The sequence below is a fragment of the Nymphaea colorata genome, chromosome 13 (assembly GCF_008831285.2).
Source record: "Nymphaea colorata isolate Beijing-Zhang1983 chromosome 13, ASM883128v2, whole genome shotgun sequence".
NCBI lineage: Eukaryota > Viridiplantae > Streptophyta > Magnoliopsida > Nymphaeales > Nymphaeaceae > Nymphaea > Nymphaea colorata.
In genome coordinates this window covers 9,452,048-9,464,164 of record NC_045150.1, presented here as the reverse complement: position 1 = coordinate 9,464,164, position 12,117 = coordinate 9,452,048, and the positions used below count along the sequence as shown (strand labels likewise).

General features: G+C 38.3%; 2 protein-coding genes across 7 annotated transcripts; one reads left to right on the top strand and one right to left on the bottom strand.

Annotated features, from left to right (window-relative positions):
- The first annotated feature begins 4,851 nt into the window (after positions 1 to 4,851).
- Positions 4,852 to 6,633, top strand: LOC116267018 (uncharacterized). Of its 6 annotated transcripts, none has more exons than XR_004175503.2 (4): positions 4,852 to 5,048; positions 5,479 to 5,611; positions 5,908 to 6,086; positions 6,228 to 6,628. XR_004175503.2 is itself a non-coding variant. In XM_031648563.2 (3 exons), the coding sequence occupies exons 1-3, from the start codon at positions 4,891 to 4,893 to the stop codon at positions 5,928 to 5,930; spliced, it is 321 nt and encodes a 106-aa protein (XP_031504423.1). In that variant the 5' UTR covers positions 4,852 to 4,890; the 3' UTR covers positions 5,931 to 6,633. The 6 variants fall into 6 exon arrangements, 4 of the variants coding, with proteins under 4 accessions (XP_031504423.1, XP_031504422.1, XP_031504424.1 ...); XR_007575177.1 differs by having other exon boundaries at positions 6,278 to 6,627; XM_031648563.2 differs by having other exon boundaries at positions 5,479 to 5,618; positions 5,908 to 6,633.
- A 1,026-nt stretch (positions 6,634 to 7,659) lies between these two features.
- LOC116267158 (uncharacterized) lies at positions 7,660 to 10,166 on the bottom strand. The gene is made up of 8 exons (XM_031648751.2): positions 9,805 to 10,166; positions 9,468 to 9,537; positions 9,047 to 9,213; positions 8,855 to 8,957; positions 8,483 to 8,599; positions 8,204 to 8,374; positions 7,987 to 8,110; positions 7,660 to 7,919 (listed from the first exon to the last, which is right to left on the bottom strand). The coding sequence occupies exons 1-8, from the start codon at positions 10,020 to 10,022 to the stop codon at positions 7,804 to 7,806; spliced, it is 1,086 nt and encodes a 361-aa protein (XP_031504611.1). The 5' UTR covers positions 10,023 to 10,166; the 3' UTR covers positions 7,660 to 7,803.
- Positions 10,167 to 12,117: the final 1,951 nt, after the last annotated feature.

Genomic DNA, 12,117 nt, shown 5'->3' with positions numbered 1-12,117 from the left:
CTTAATCAGAATTGGGTGTCCTTTTCGATTTCGAGATCCTGATAGATCGGTGGGGAAAATTGATTCCAAATATGAATCCGATTAATAATCGGATCTAAACTTTTGTGTCAAAATTTGTTTTTTTCTTTTCATCGGGAAATGCTGGGGGATAGACTTCCCTCCATTATTGCTTAAAAAATGGATATGACAGCGGAATGACACGAGGCGCAGGGCAACAAAAAGGCACAACCAAAAACCGGCCAAGCCATCCTGCGGGACCAGAGAGGCAAAGCAAAAACACAGAAATCAAAACAAAAAATGGTCCACAAGTTGTGGCTTGCGTTAAGAGGATTAACAAAAAATGGTCCGCAAGGGGACCTGCGTTAATAAGTTTATCCAATTGCTTGTCGATCTGCTGGGGAGTTCACTCTGTAGATCATGTCCCACCCCAGCTGGAGGCAGATCGGTGATTAGACCATCTGTTGTTCTTGGAAGTATCTAAGCTCCTCCACTTCACAGGGAGCACCTACGTGTCTTCTGTCACATTCTTCATCTTTCTGTTCCATCTTTCGATGTTGTGACGATTGCAATAGTCCTGTTCAATGATTCAAGAATGTTTAATCACTGGACAAGTAAATCATATTCAGCTTCATACCACCTTTTTTTACTTCCTTGGAATTGACGCTAAGCTGCTCCCACCCTATATTTTTATATACTGCGTACATGAACAACTAAATTTATGACCTGCCACAGTTTCTAGCACACCGACGGAAAGCACTCTCTCCAGCATTTCCTAAGCCACTCCGATTGGCATCTTACCGTGTAAAAAACTGGAATTCTTTGCTCACACTTGGCCAAGACAGGTGTTTCCTACCAAATATGCTGACTGACAATTTCCGATCTCAGTGAGCAATGTTGCACTTTATAAGAATGAGCATCATTTTCCTCCCTTCTATGACATGGAGAGCATCCGTTAGCAAGGGTAGACTACCCGTCCTTTTAATCTTGTCCATCGTAGGAAGTCATCCCTCACATGGTAAGTAGAGGAACTAGATGCCTTAGCTAGGATGTTCTTCTTCCATATGTCTGCTCACTTCTCTTTTGAGTCTTGTCTAGAGCCTCCCAAATTTCCCCTCTGAATTTGGTCACCTCTCGAGTCCCATTCTAGTATATAAGCTACTTGCTTGAGGATTAACCCGTTAAGAAAGATCAAATAAATAATGCTCTAGATTTGGTTCACAGGATGGATTTGGCAGGCATGAAACCTGATTTAGTTACATGAAATATTCTTCTCAAAGGTTATGTGAACAACAGACTGTTAGATGATGAGAAGGCACTTCTTAACAGAATCGATTCACTTGTGTTCAAACAAAACCCAAGCTCGTGGAATACACTAATATCTAACTATATGGACCATGAACATGGAACAGAGGCATTATAAGTCTTCAATTTGATGCAAGAATGTGGTGTTGAACCAGATTGCATCACTATTACAAGTATTTTGAGGGCATGCATCCTGGTTGATGCTCTAAAAGTTAGAAAATCTTTTCATGGTTTAAGTATAAGAAGTAACTTGAAAAATGTTTATTTGCAGAGCACGCTGGTTGAGACATATATTAAGATGGGAAGTTTTTCTGCAGCAATGAAACTCTTCAACAAAAGCTTTGAGAGGAATATAGTCGTTTGGGATGGACTGATCTCAAGACTTGCCAAAAGTGGAAAAGTAGATGAAGCTCAGAAGTTCTTTTGCAAAATGAGGATGGATAACCTAACGTTAGATATAGTTTCATGGACTTCCATAGTTTCAGACCATGTTAAGAATCGAAATGTTGACCTAGCTTTGAAAGTATGATGTCAAATGTGAAATTCTGGCATCCGTCTGGACCCATTTTTTCTTTAACCGCAGCACTAAGAGCTTGTGCAGATTTTGGTTCGCTGGGAATAAGAAAAGAAATACATAGTTTATCAATTGTGTCAGGGTTGCAAAGAAAATATTCAGTTCAATCTGCCACAATCACTATGTATTCCAAATGTGACTGCATTGAGTCTGCTGCTCATGCATTTGAAAGAGCACATCGCAGCAGCACCGTGATATGGAATTCAATGATTTCAGGATTTGTTGTTCATGGCCAAGGTGAATGAGTTGTATCTTTTTTCCAAAAAATGCAAGAAGAAGGCATCAATGCAAATTGGATCACTGTAAATGGCATACTATCAGCATACTGTATGACTTTAGGGAAATTTAAGGATCAATCTGATCCAGTTAGTTACCTATATCACCATGAGAGATATGGTAGAATTATTCACAAAGTTGAAACTAGGAAAGACACAGTCACTTTAGTTTCTTCCAAGATCCTATCCTCCTACCTATGGTTTGAGTGAGGGAACAGGACAGAGAAAATCAACTGCATCGGTCAGAAAATGGAAACCCAGTTGGCTACACTTGGACGACAGAAGACAGATTTGATGGAATGAAAAATCAACTATATGATCCTGAAGGTGTTCATGAGTTGTTGGCAATATTAAAAGATCATGCAGTTGAAGCAGCTTCTATTTGAAGTTAAATGAAGATCACAATTTCGTAAATCTATCATACTCTTATAATTTCTGCATTGGAATCATGTAATTCTTGAAATCGTAAATGCATTCTTTATATATTATATAGAAATAAAGGATGTAAGTTTTCACTTCCAGAGTGGGAGGATTCATTTCCATTAAAGGCTAATCTGCAAATATACTACAATGAACTTGTAAAATATTTATGTCATGTACTCAAAAGTTTATGAATTGTTACAAAGAACAGTTGGGATTGAGATCTCCATGGAACATAAAACAAAGAACCTACTGACGCAGAAAAAGGAATTGCTCAGAACAGAGAACTCTTGAGCAAAAAATGTGTCCTTTCATTACTATTCAGCTCTTTATATCTCATTACAAAAAAGCTAATGATTGGAGTTCAACTAATCAACAGAAAATTACATACATTTATTGAATTTATTATTATAGATGAACTGGTGATGTATCCAGAATATAACAGACTTGCAAGTATTTCGAGATAAGATTTCTTCTAATAGATTTCCCAATGGACATGATAATAAGGTGACACTGCATTTTGATTCCATTGCTAAAATTGGCAGATCGCATAGTAAATGATAACGGCCCCACATTGTAGCACATGTCAGAGCTTTTAGCATATGGCAGGAGAAAAGACGAAGTCTTCATACGAGCATGGTTACAGAAGGAATGGCATCTATTAAAAGCAGGGGACATCCCTACTGTTGAACCTTCTAAACCATTATCACTTGCTACTGAACAGCTGCCCAGGCTAATAAAAAGTAACAACCACTGTATGGCAGTTATCAGTTCCAAGGTAAGGTTGTCTGAAAGGCAATACTGATGAAAATGGGAACTCACAAGATTATTGTGTCAAATGTAAAGGAAAGAGTGCCCACCCAAATCATTCAAATATGTAACCAAATCCACCATGTAAAGAAACTTCTTGCCAAAGCATAGTCAGTTGCATGATAAGAGAAAAATGTATGATAAAAAAATTGCTGCCTGCTCGAACTTGTGATCGATATGAAAGAGATAAGGGCAACTCAGTTACATGTAATCAAGTGTGTTTGTTTCATGGAAATAAGTTCTAGTGATTTGGGGTACGTAAATCCGTCTCGTTTGTGTGTTTGCATGTGTTTGTGATTTTCCTTTAACTCATACACCTACTTCATACCTTACTGAAGTAGTGGTTCAACATCGAATAGTGAAAATTAGTATATGTGTTGTCTTGCAATGATCAGCTCTGATTGAAGATGGGACTATGGCACAAATCCATAGTCAAAGAAAATTGACAATTCAATAACAAATTAAGCCAGTGGAACCTCCAACCTTGTTGCATTAGCAATGCAATAATATGGTTCAGTGACAAACATACTTTCTGTCTAGGCTTCAGCTATTGTAAAAGTGTAATTTACTAGTCTAAATCAAGGAAGCATCTTTTTGAGTTGAGTTTATCAAATCCAACAAACAATAGTTGCAATGCCCTGTTCCATTGTACAACAACTTTCACAAAATATACGGTTTCGAATGCGATTTTATATTTAGAAGTAGAACTGTGCAATTTTATGAATCTGAATTTCATGTTCAAAAGGATAATGAACTCCGAGATAGTAACAATGTGGTCCTTTCAATGCCTGTCATTGATCATCTCCGCAGACGACCCTCAAAGTTCATTGTTTCAACATGATCCTGGCCAAGATCCAATTTCGCTAATGCCATCCAACTTAAAGGATCCAAATCCTCATCCTCCTAGTCGAGCCCATTTACATGGATCATGGACTTTTGTTACTAGGCCTTAAAGGATTCAAGGTGGTGGAAGTCTAGGACTTCCTTGAGATATGAGGTTTGATCATTGAAGGGCAATGACCTATCGATGTTGTTTGGCAACAATGACATACTGTTATTGTCTCGTGAATGTGTCACAAAAAATAGGAGAGATTCATAAAACACTTACTACTTCATTTTTTGGGATACATTCATGAGACAGTATACTTCCAAAAATTTTGGTGTATACAAAAATAGAAAATTACTTTTTTACCTCTTTTCATTTAGAATTTTACATATATCTCTCCATATAATGAACTTTTGGTTGTCACAATGACGGCTTACATGGCTCTATCGAAATATCAGCTTAACTGACATTATTAATAAGCTAATAATAATAATAGTTTTAGTTTTTCATTTGCAGCCAATCTAGCCCCGTCAGGGCACATGCTTATCAGCCCACGAGCACCCACCAAGCCCGAACAAGATTTGACTTTGGATTTGGATCTCTCGTGTCGGTTCTTCCACGATACCCTAAATCTAACCCCCGAAACAGGTTCGTGTTTTTCAGATACGCGAGGGGGCGAGGGGATGGCTTCGTTCAGATGGCTTCTGCAACTCCACAAGGACGTCCCCAAGGCAGCTCGGTTCTACTCTGAAGGACTCGGATTCACCGTCAACGTATGCACACTCAGGTGGGCAGAGCTCCATTCCGGCCCTCTGAAGTTAGCGCTCATGCAATCAAGCAGGTCGCTCGTTTTACTTCTCCCACATTCTAGGGTCATGTGCATTTTATGTTCCATGGTTAATTAGAGTTCTCTGTTTTCAATCCCAAACGTTTGATTTCATGCTAGGAAGGGGAGTAAGTGGTTAAAGAAGGAACGATAGGTATTTGAGATCTTTGTTTTCTTCTTTTGGAATATGATTTGGGCAAAAAATTCTTCTTTTTTCATGAAAAAATAGATGCATAATTGAACTAAGTTATTTTCTTTTTCTAAGTGTCAAGGCAAATGCGCATCATTTGAACTCTTGGAGCCTCCATAGAAACTCTTCAATCAATTCTTGTTATTTCCATGGTGGTGTTAATGTTTTGTTTCGTTTGGTAAACTGTTTTTCAGCTGCATGTTGGTAACTGTAATCATTGTTTGATGACTGAGACCTAACTATCTGCTCTTGCAGTGATGTCATGATGCAGAAAGGCTACTCTTCTCTTCTATCCTTTACTGTGACAGACATAAACGCCACGGTCACTAAGCTCATGTCTTTAGGTGCTGAATTGGACGGCCCTATCAAATATGAAGTGCACGGCAAAGTAATCGGTTTGTTATTGGATTATGGACTTTATTTTCTGTTAAAATCAATTGCAGTTCTTTCCTAGGTACCTCTGTTGGTTCAGGATCGAAATCCATCTTCCTGATTCAACCAGAGTAGTGTATCGATTGGCTCCACAAAATTGAGATATTTTCAGGAGTTAAAAGTGAATTGAGTGTTTCTTATGCTTCTTGAGTAATCGACTTGCTCTATAAATGCTATGGGTGTGCATAAACTTGAGGTTCACTTGTCAATCTTTTCTCCAATGTTGGTTTCATTAATTGATGGATGGTGCAGGTTGCTGCCGTGCGTTGCATTGATGGTCATATGCTTGGCTTGTATGAACCAGCATAGTGCGTTCAGGAGAGCAGTAACTTCAGAACAAAGAGAAAACTATCTTGGCAAATTCATGTTCTCAATTTGATCTCAAGCAATGAAATAAACGCAGCATGGGATCTTCAGTCGATTGACTTCAGGTTATTTGTTCCGCAAACCTAATTCATAGAGCAGTCAGGTCATCCTCCAGAGCTATCTGGGATGTGGTGAAGACATGAGAGGACTTTTGTCTTTTGGGTTCACATGTCGGATAGATAAACGGTAAACGTTCTCTTCTTCAGGTCTGTTGATACATTGGCTGACGTCTTCAATTTTTGGTCTTGGTCTGAAGGTTGATGAAATACTTGGGGTGAGATCGTGAGCCTCAACAAGGCCGGCCGGTTTAACTTGGAAATCTCTCATGTGGAATAACATGGAATCGGCAGGCTTCCCCTTTTGCCTGAATTCAGCTGCTCTTATTTGTCGAGAGATAGGAAATTCATCTTGTGCCTTATATCAATGACAAATTACCAAAATTAATTCTTGTCATTCCTCTCTCTCGCTCCCTCTCTCCACTTTTGTTTGTTTTTATGTGTATGTGGATGTGCGGACATCTGCCTGCTTTTGCAGAGTTTTATGATTTTGTTATATAACGTAAGTGCTGAGACTGGTGCGCCAATTATTGTTTTAACTATTTATCAAGTCTGATTCTTCATTAATAAACTAAAGGATGTTTATTCTACTCCATCAATTCGGACTCGCATAATGGGACTGACCTTGATACTTCCATTAAAAAACCACATCTGGTATGATTTGTCCAATCATGTAATAGTCATCAAATCTTGCATCATTAGAAGTTTTGTGATCCGATCTTGATTATCAGATAAGTCTTATATTTAAACCAACGTATGTGCTTGACACACTTATGTTGATCCTTCTGTGTTTTTCATGGTAGACTGTCCTTCGGTTTGATACGAGTAAGCATGATGTCGCTTAAGAGGCCAATCTTCTGGGTTTCCAGTTATGACATCAAGCAAAAGACTACACTTTTCATACTCCTTTACAGTAACAATCACCGACAATATTGCGCCAAGTTAAGAATTTAATTAAATGGCAGTATCAATACCTGGATTTCCATTCTTGCGGGGTCCAAACACACTAGATAGACCAACTTGCAGAAAAGAGTTCTATCCACCCCGCTTGGGGGTTTAGACTTTTATATCGAGGAGACTACAGGTAGTTCACCGAAGTTTGTTCATCCGGTGGTTTAGACTTAATACCTTCAAGTTGAAGGGGGATTAAGTTTTTAATACCCAGGATGCTTCTGTTAGCATGAAGTTTAAGTGGGTACCTCTCCCCAGCTTGCCTGTGGGGAAAAACAAAAAGATATATTGGTTCTTTCCTTCTTATTCCAGCTGTTCCCTGAAGTCTGTGGATCCAACTAGTGCATTCCCTTGATCAATCAACATCAACAAATTCATAAATTCTCAATGCTTTCTTCTTCTTCTCCCTTCGGTGGATCTAACGAGAATAGTAAATGGTACGTAATTCCTCAATTTTTTAAGGAATTCATTTTAATAAGAATTCCATTTCTTAATTTTTCGAACTTTTATTCGTGTGGAAGCGATCGTGATTGGTTGTTTAGGTTGCAAGTTCACGTAAACGGTATTTTAGGTTTACATGAGCCAGCAATAATTTGAACTTCCAGAAAGCAGGAAACTCAAAACAAGAAAAGGAGGAGTCACACAAACTTTCGTGCTTGATTTTATTGAAAGAAAAGAAAAGATGGGAGCAACGTGAAAGTTCCCCACATAGAATTTTGGCTATTCCTTGCACAAATGAGCTTCATAATGCAGGCAGATTGTATTCTAGATCCGTCTAGGATATGCAGAAGACATGAGAAACCTTTCTGTCCTTGGGATTCCCCTGTAGAATTGACAAAGTTCGCTTGTCCACGTCGATCAATACCGTGCAAGACGTCTTCAGTGTCGGTCCTGAAAAGGATGAAATATATGAGAGCGATCATGAGAAGGCTATTTTTGGACTGGTCAAATAACATACCATCCATGTAAATTGGAAATTTTTGGCCAGTTGAATCTCCGAGAAGGGAGAGGATGTCTTCTTCCTTCTGTTTGCTGAGTTGAGCTGCTCTTGCTTGTCGACTAATCGAATTTTCATCTTGTGCCTTCAAAAAGAGAAAGCGCTCTGTAAAACCCGAAGGTATATACATGTGTACACGTACATGTGTATGTATGTGTTTGATACAACAAACGTCTACCTGCTTAATGGGAAGGTGAAGGTACATGTTTGCATGGAAGAATGGGGTTGGCCCAACCTCATAAACTGACATTCTATTGCAGGATGCAGCTTCTACATTCAATATCTTGCGGCTTCTTATGTCGACAAGGTTATAGCAATGTCCAAAAGAAATACTTGGCTCCCGAATACGCTGCATGACAAGCAATCAGTATAGGCTACAAAGACATTCCAACCATGCTTGTGGACGTGCCTGAGAAAATGTTCCATATATCCTAAAGTTTCCAATGAAGCTGCATACCCGTAATGCATCATCAATTCCTGTTGCTTCAAGCAAATCTCTGGAAACAAAGTTGCGGCCAATACCGCCTGCCACAATTTCTTCTTTCAATGGTGGCACTGAATCAAGAGTGAAAGCCTGGAAGTGACATGGTCGTTGCATACATTAGAGAGGTCAATAATCAAGAGTTCCGAGTGGTAGAGGAATTTGGTCTGAAAGTGGAAAGTGGCCAGAACTGGAAGGCCCTGCAAAGCTGTGGTGAACTAGGTAGATCTATTCCAAGCACAGACCAAGTTGCTTGTAGAGTGGAAAATGGCAAGTAGAACTGTAAACTGTTCAAGTCTTTACACGCTTAATAAAGTCTCTGTCTGATTAAAAAGTGGCAGAGATTACCAGTCCATGGCTGTTGAAGCCAAAAGCACAGCTTGGTAGTTCCCCTGCATATGTATAGGCTGTAAAGGAGACTCCAGACGGCAGTGTTGCCTTCACCAAGTAGCTGCACATCAACAAGTATAAACTTCAGATCCTATTGAATCCATATTGGTTGAAGTTATATGGGCGTTTAACATCCATTCAGGAAATTACAAGTGTCCGATGATGGCTGTTGCGGCATCCTCATTGTGTGCTACAATAGCAAGTGTATCACTCAAAACAAGAACATCTGAGCAGTCACTGTTGACCTCCGTTTCTGCTACTTGTTTTACTGTGGGAATGAACGGAAGGATTTCCTTTCTGAAGTTCATTAGTATGATCTGTCCACATGAAAGTAAACAGTAAACTATAACAGAGGAGTAAGCTAACTTTAAACTCTGTATACTGATATCAGCAGAAGAACTGCATGTGTATGTACGTTGCGGGCATGTGCATGAGATACGTGCAGAGGAAACTTTCACTGGAACATGTAGCAAACCAGTTGATGTATGGATATCTAACAAACAAATGGTACATGGGCATGCTCATGAGAATGACAACCGGTTTTCAGAGAAATAGAATGCAAGAAACATACATCAAGCAGAGATGCACCACTTCCTTCAGCAGTCCCTAGCAGTTCATCCCAGTATATTGGGTACCTATTCCTGCCATGTATTTACATTCATCAGTAAGCCACATAAGTGTCATCTATGCATATTGGAAAAGCATGAATTTTCAGTTACTACCTGGTTTTCCCACCTGGCAGAGTACATTTGTAGTGATATTTCATGAAAAGCAAAAACAGTAGTGAAATATAATAAATGTTGGAAGAACATGGATTTTATGTCTTTTTCTGGCCCATATGATTAGTTTCACGATGAGCAAGGTCACAGATGAAATATTTAGCTACAGTGACAGACACGCAGAGGCACCTGTTTGAAGCAGAGAGGGCTTCAACAAGGGAATGGCCTTGAGGGGTGTCTGCAAAAGGGCGGAGCTGAGTCTGGAGAAGCTGATCCTTGGCCACCCTGCTCCTTATGAGGCCGGAGAATCTATTTCCTATGCTGAAGCCCAATTCATAGCCTCGGCAGTTGCTCACCTCTAAGGTCTGGAGCTCAGCCTCGGAATCTCCTTCCCTGCTTGCGACCATCCTGCAAACTATAGTGCGAAGGCCTCCACAACTAAACTGCCACCTTCTTATCTTGTTGCTATTATGATATTTCTTCCTTTCCCCTCCGTTCTGCTCTCATCGGCAACCAAGAGGCTGCCGCCGGCGGAGCGGCGAAAGGCAAGAATGAGCTCAGACCACGTTCGCACCCTCGACCGCACATGGGGGAGATGGCATGGTCCGAGGGTGCAAACGGGTCGGATATTCTAAACCCAAAATTATGATAACCAACATACCGATTCGAATTGTTATCCTGAAATATATAAAGGGGTTGAAGACTGGGGATACTACGATACTATGATATATTTTTATAATGCATAATGTAAAACACAGTAGTTTTATTTTTAACCAACATGACTTAATTATAAATAATTTTTTATATGAGAAACCAATATAGCGTTCTAAAAACATTAACTATGACATTATATATTTCAAGTAGGGATGTCAGTTTCAAAGAAAACTAAAATTTTAAACGTTTTACGGATTTGTTAGTCATCATTTCATCATTATATATGGATAATCATATACTAGATGGCGACAATGTGAAAACAAAAATATTTTATGGAGTTGGTGCTGGCAACTGTCAACAGTAGCCCATAGATAGCTTCGCACTATGTTACGCCGCAATCCGGGGTTAGGGGTGAAATGAGGATTTTTTTTCAAGGGCGGTAAGCTAAATGATCTAACGAACTTATTCGAGTCGAGTTAAATTAAACCTGAATCTAAAAAAAACATTACCTAATTGAAATTTTTTATTTTTTTAATATATATATTTTTTAATTAGTTGAGGTGAAGCCACGACCAGGGAACAAGCTTTTATTTTTGTTGGGGAGCACTTGATTGTCCTTGATCTACTATAGTTTAAGATTTTCAAATTGTTGAACAAGCTTTTATTTTGTTGGGGAGCACCTGTTTGCCCTCGATCTACTATAGTTTAAGATTTTCATGATTTGAAATCTATAGATTTAAGACAGAATTCTTCATTCAGTTCTTTTAGAACAAACATTGTCTTGATGCAAAAAATAAAATAAAAATTTGGAGTTTGGATCCTAAGTCTTAAGTGTAATCCATACTCTGGTATTTTACTTTGGATCTTTGAGAACATTAAGAGAGCACTTGAATGACATTCAATACCATTTTAGGCATATTTGGAGGACATTCAAAACTGGGTTTATGTTTATGAAAAACCTAATTTTGAGGAAATAGCGTTCTCAATGGGAGCGAATAATTATCTTTTCAGATTTTTCATAGAAAACGTCATATTGAGTGTGCCGCCTTAAGACATTTAAAATAACGGATTAAAAGACCAAGTTTTAATAAAATATTTTTTATAAAACAATTTTTTTTAAGGTGTCATCCAAATACTACCCCACAAAAACATCTCTCATATCTACAATTTCAGTTACTATTATTTATCGACCTTTTAAACAAACTGATTATCACTAAAAGAGTTGTAGCATCAACGCACTGAAAAACAAAAAAAAGAGCAGGCGTGTTTTGTAAAACTGATTTGGTTTTCTAAAATAAAAGTGCAGGCATGTTTCCTAAAACCAAATCTTTAAGTGATTTTGTTTTTTTAAATCCCAATTAATCGTTCGAAAGAGATTGGTGCGTGGAAGTTGGTAGTTTTTACACCTTTCAAGGCATTAATCTGCACCTCAGGCACTAGAAACTAGCTTTGTTTGGTAAGACGTAAAGAGTTGAATGAAAGTTTGAGATTTATTGATTTCTTGATTGGTTGGTAGAATGTAAATACCTTTTTTTTTACAAAAAAAAAATCTTAATTAATTAATACGGTTTGAAGGGCTATTTTTAAAAACTTGATTTTACGAAAACAATGCTTTTTTAATGAATTCTAAAAACATTGGTTCCTTGATCAGGCCACATAAAAAACCCTCTTTGTTTGATCAAAATTGAATTTTCTTCAAACATTCCAAACATCTGATTTTAAAAAAAAAACGAAAATTTTACGTCTTTTATCTAATAAAAGACGTGGTTATGGAGTGTTTTGGACATAAAATGTTGTACAGAATATTCCTTTTGATCCCAAGCTTCTCATTCAGTAAAAATTCTTGTC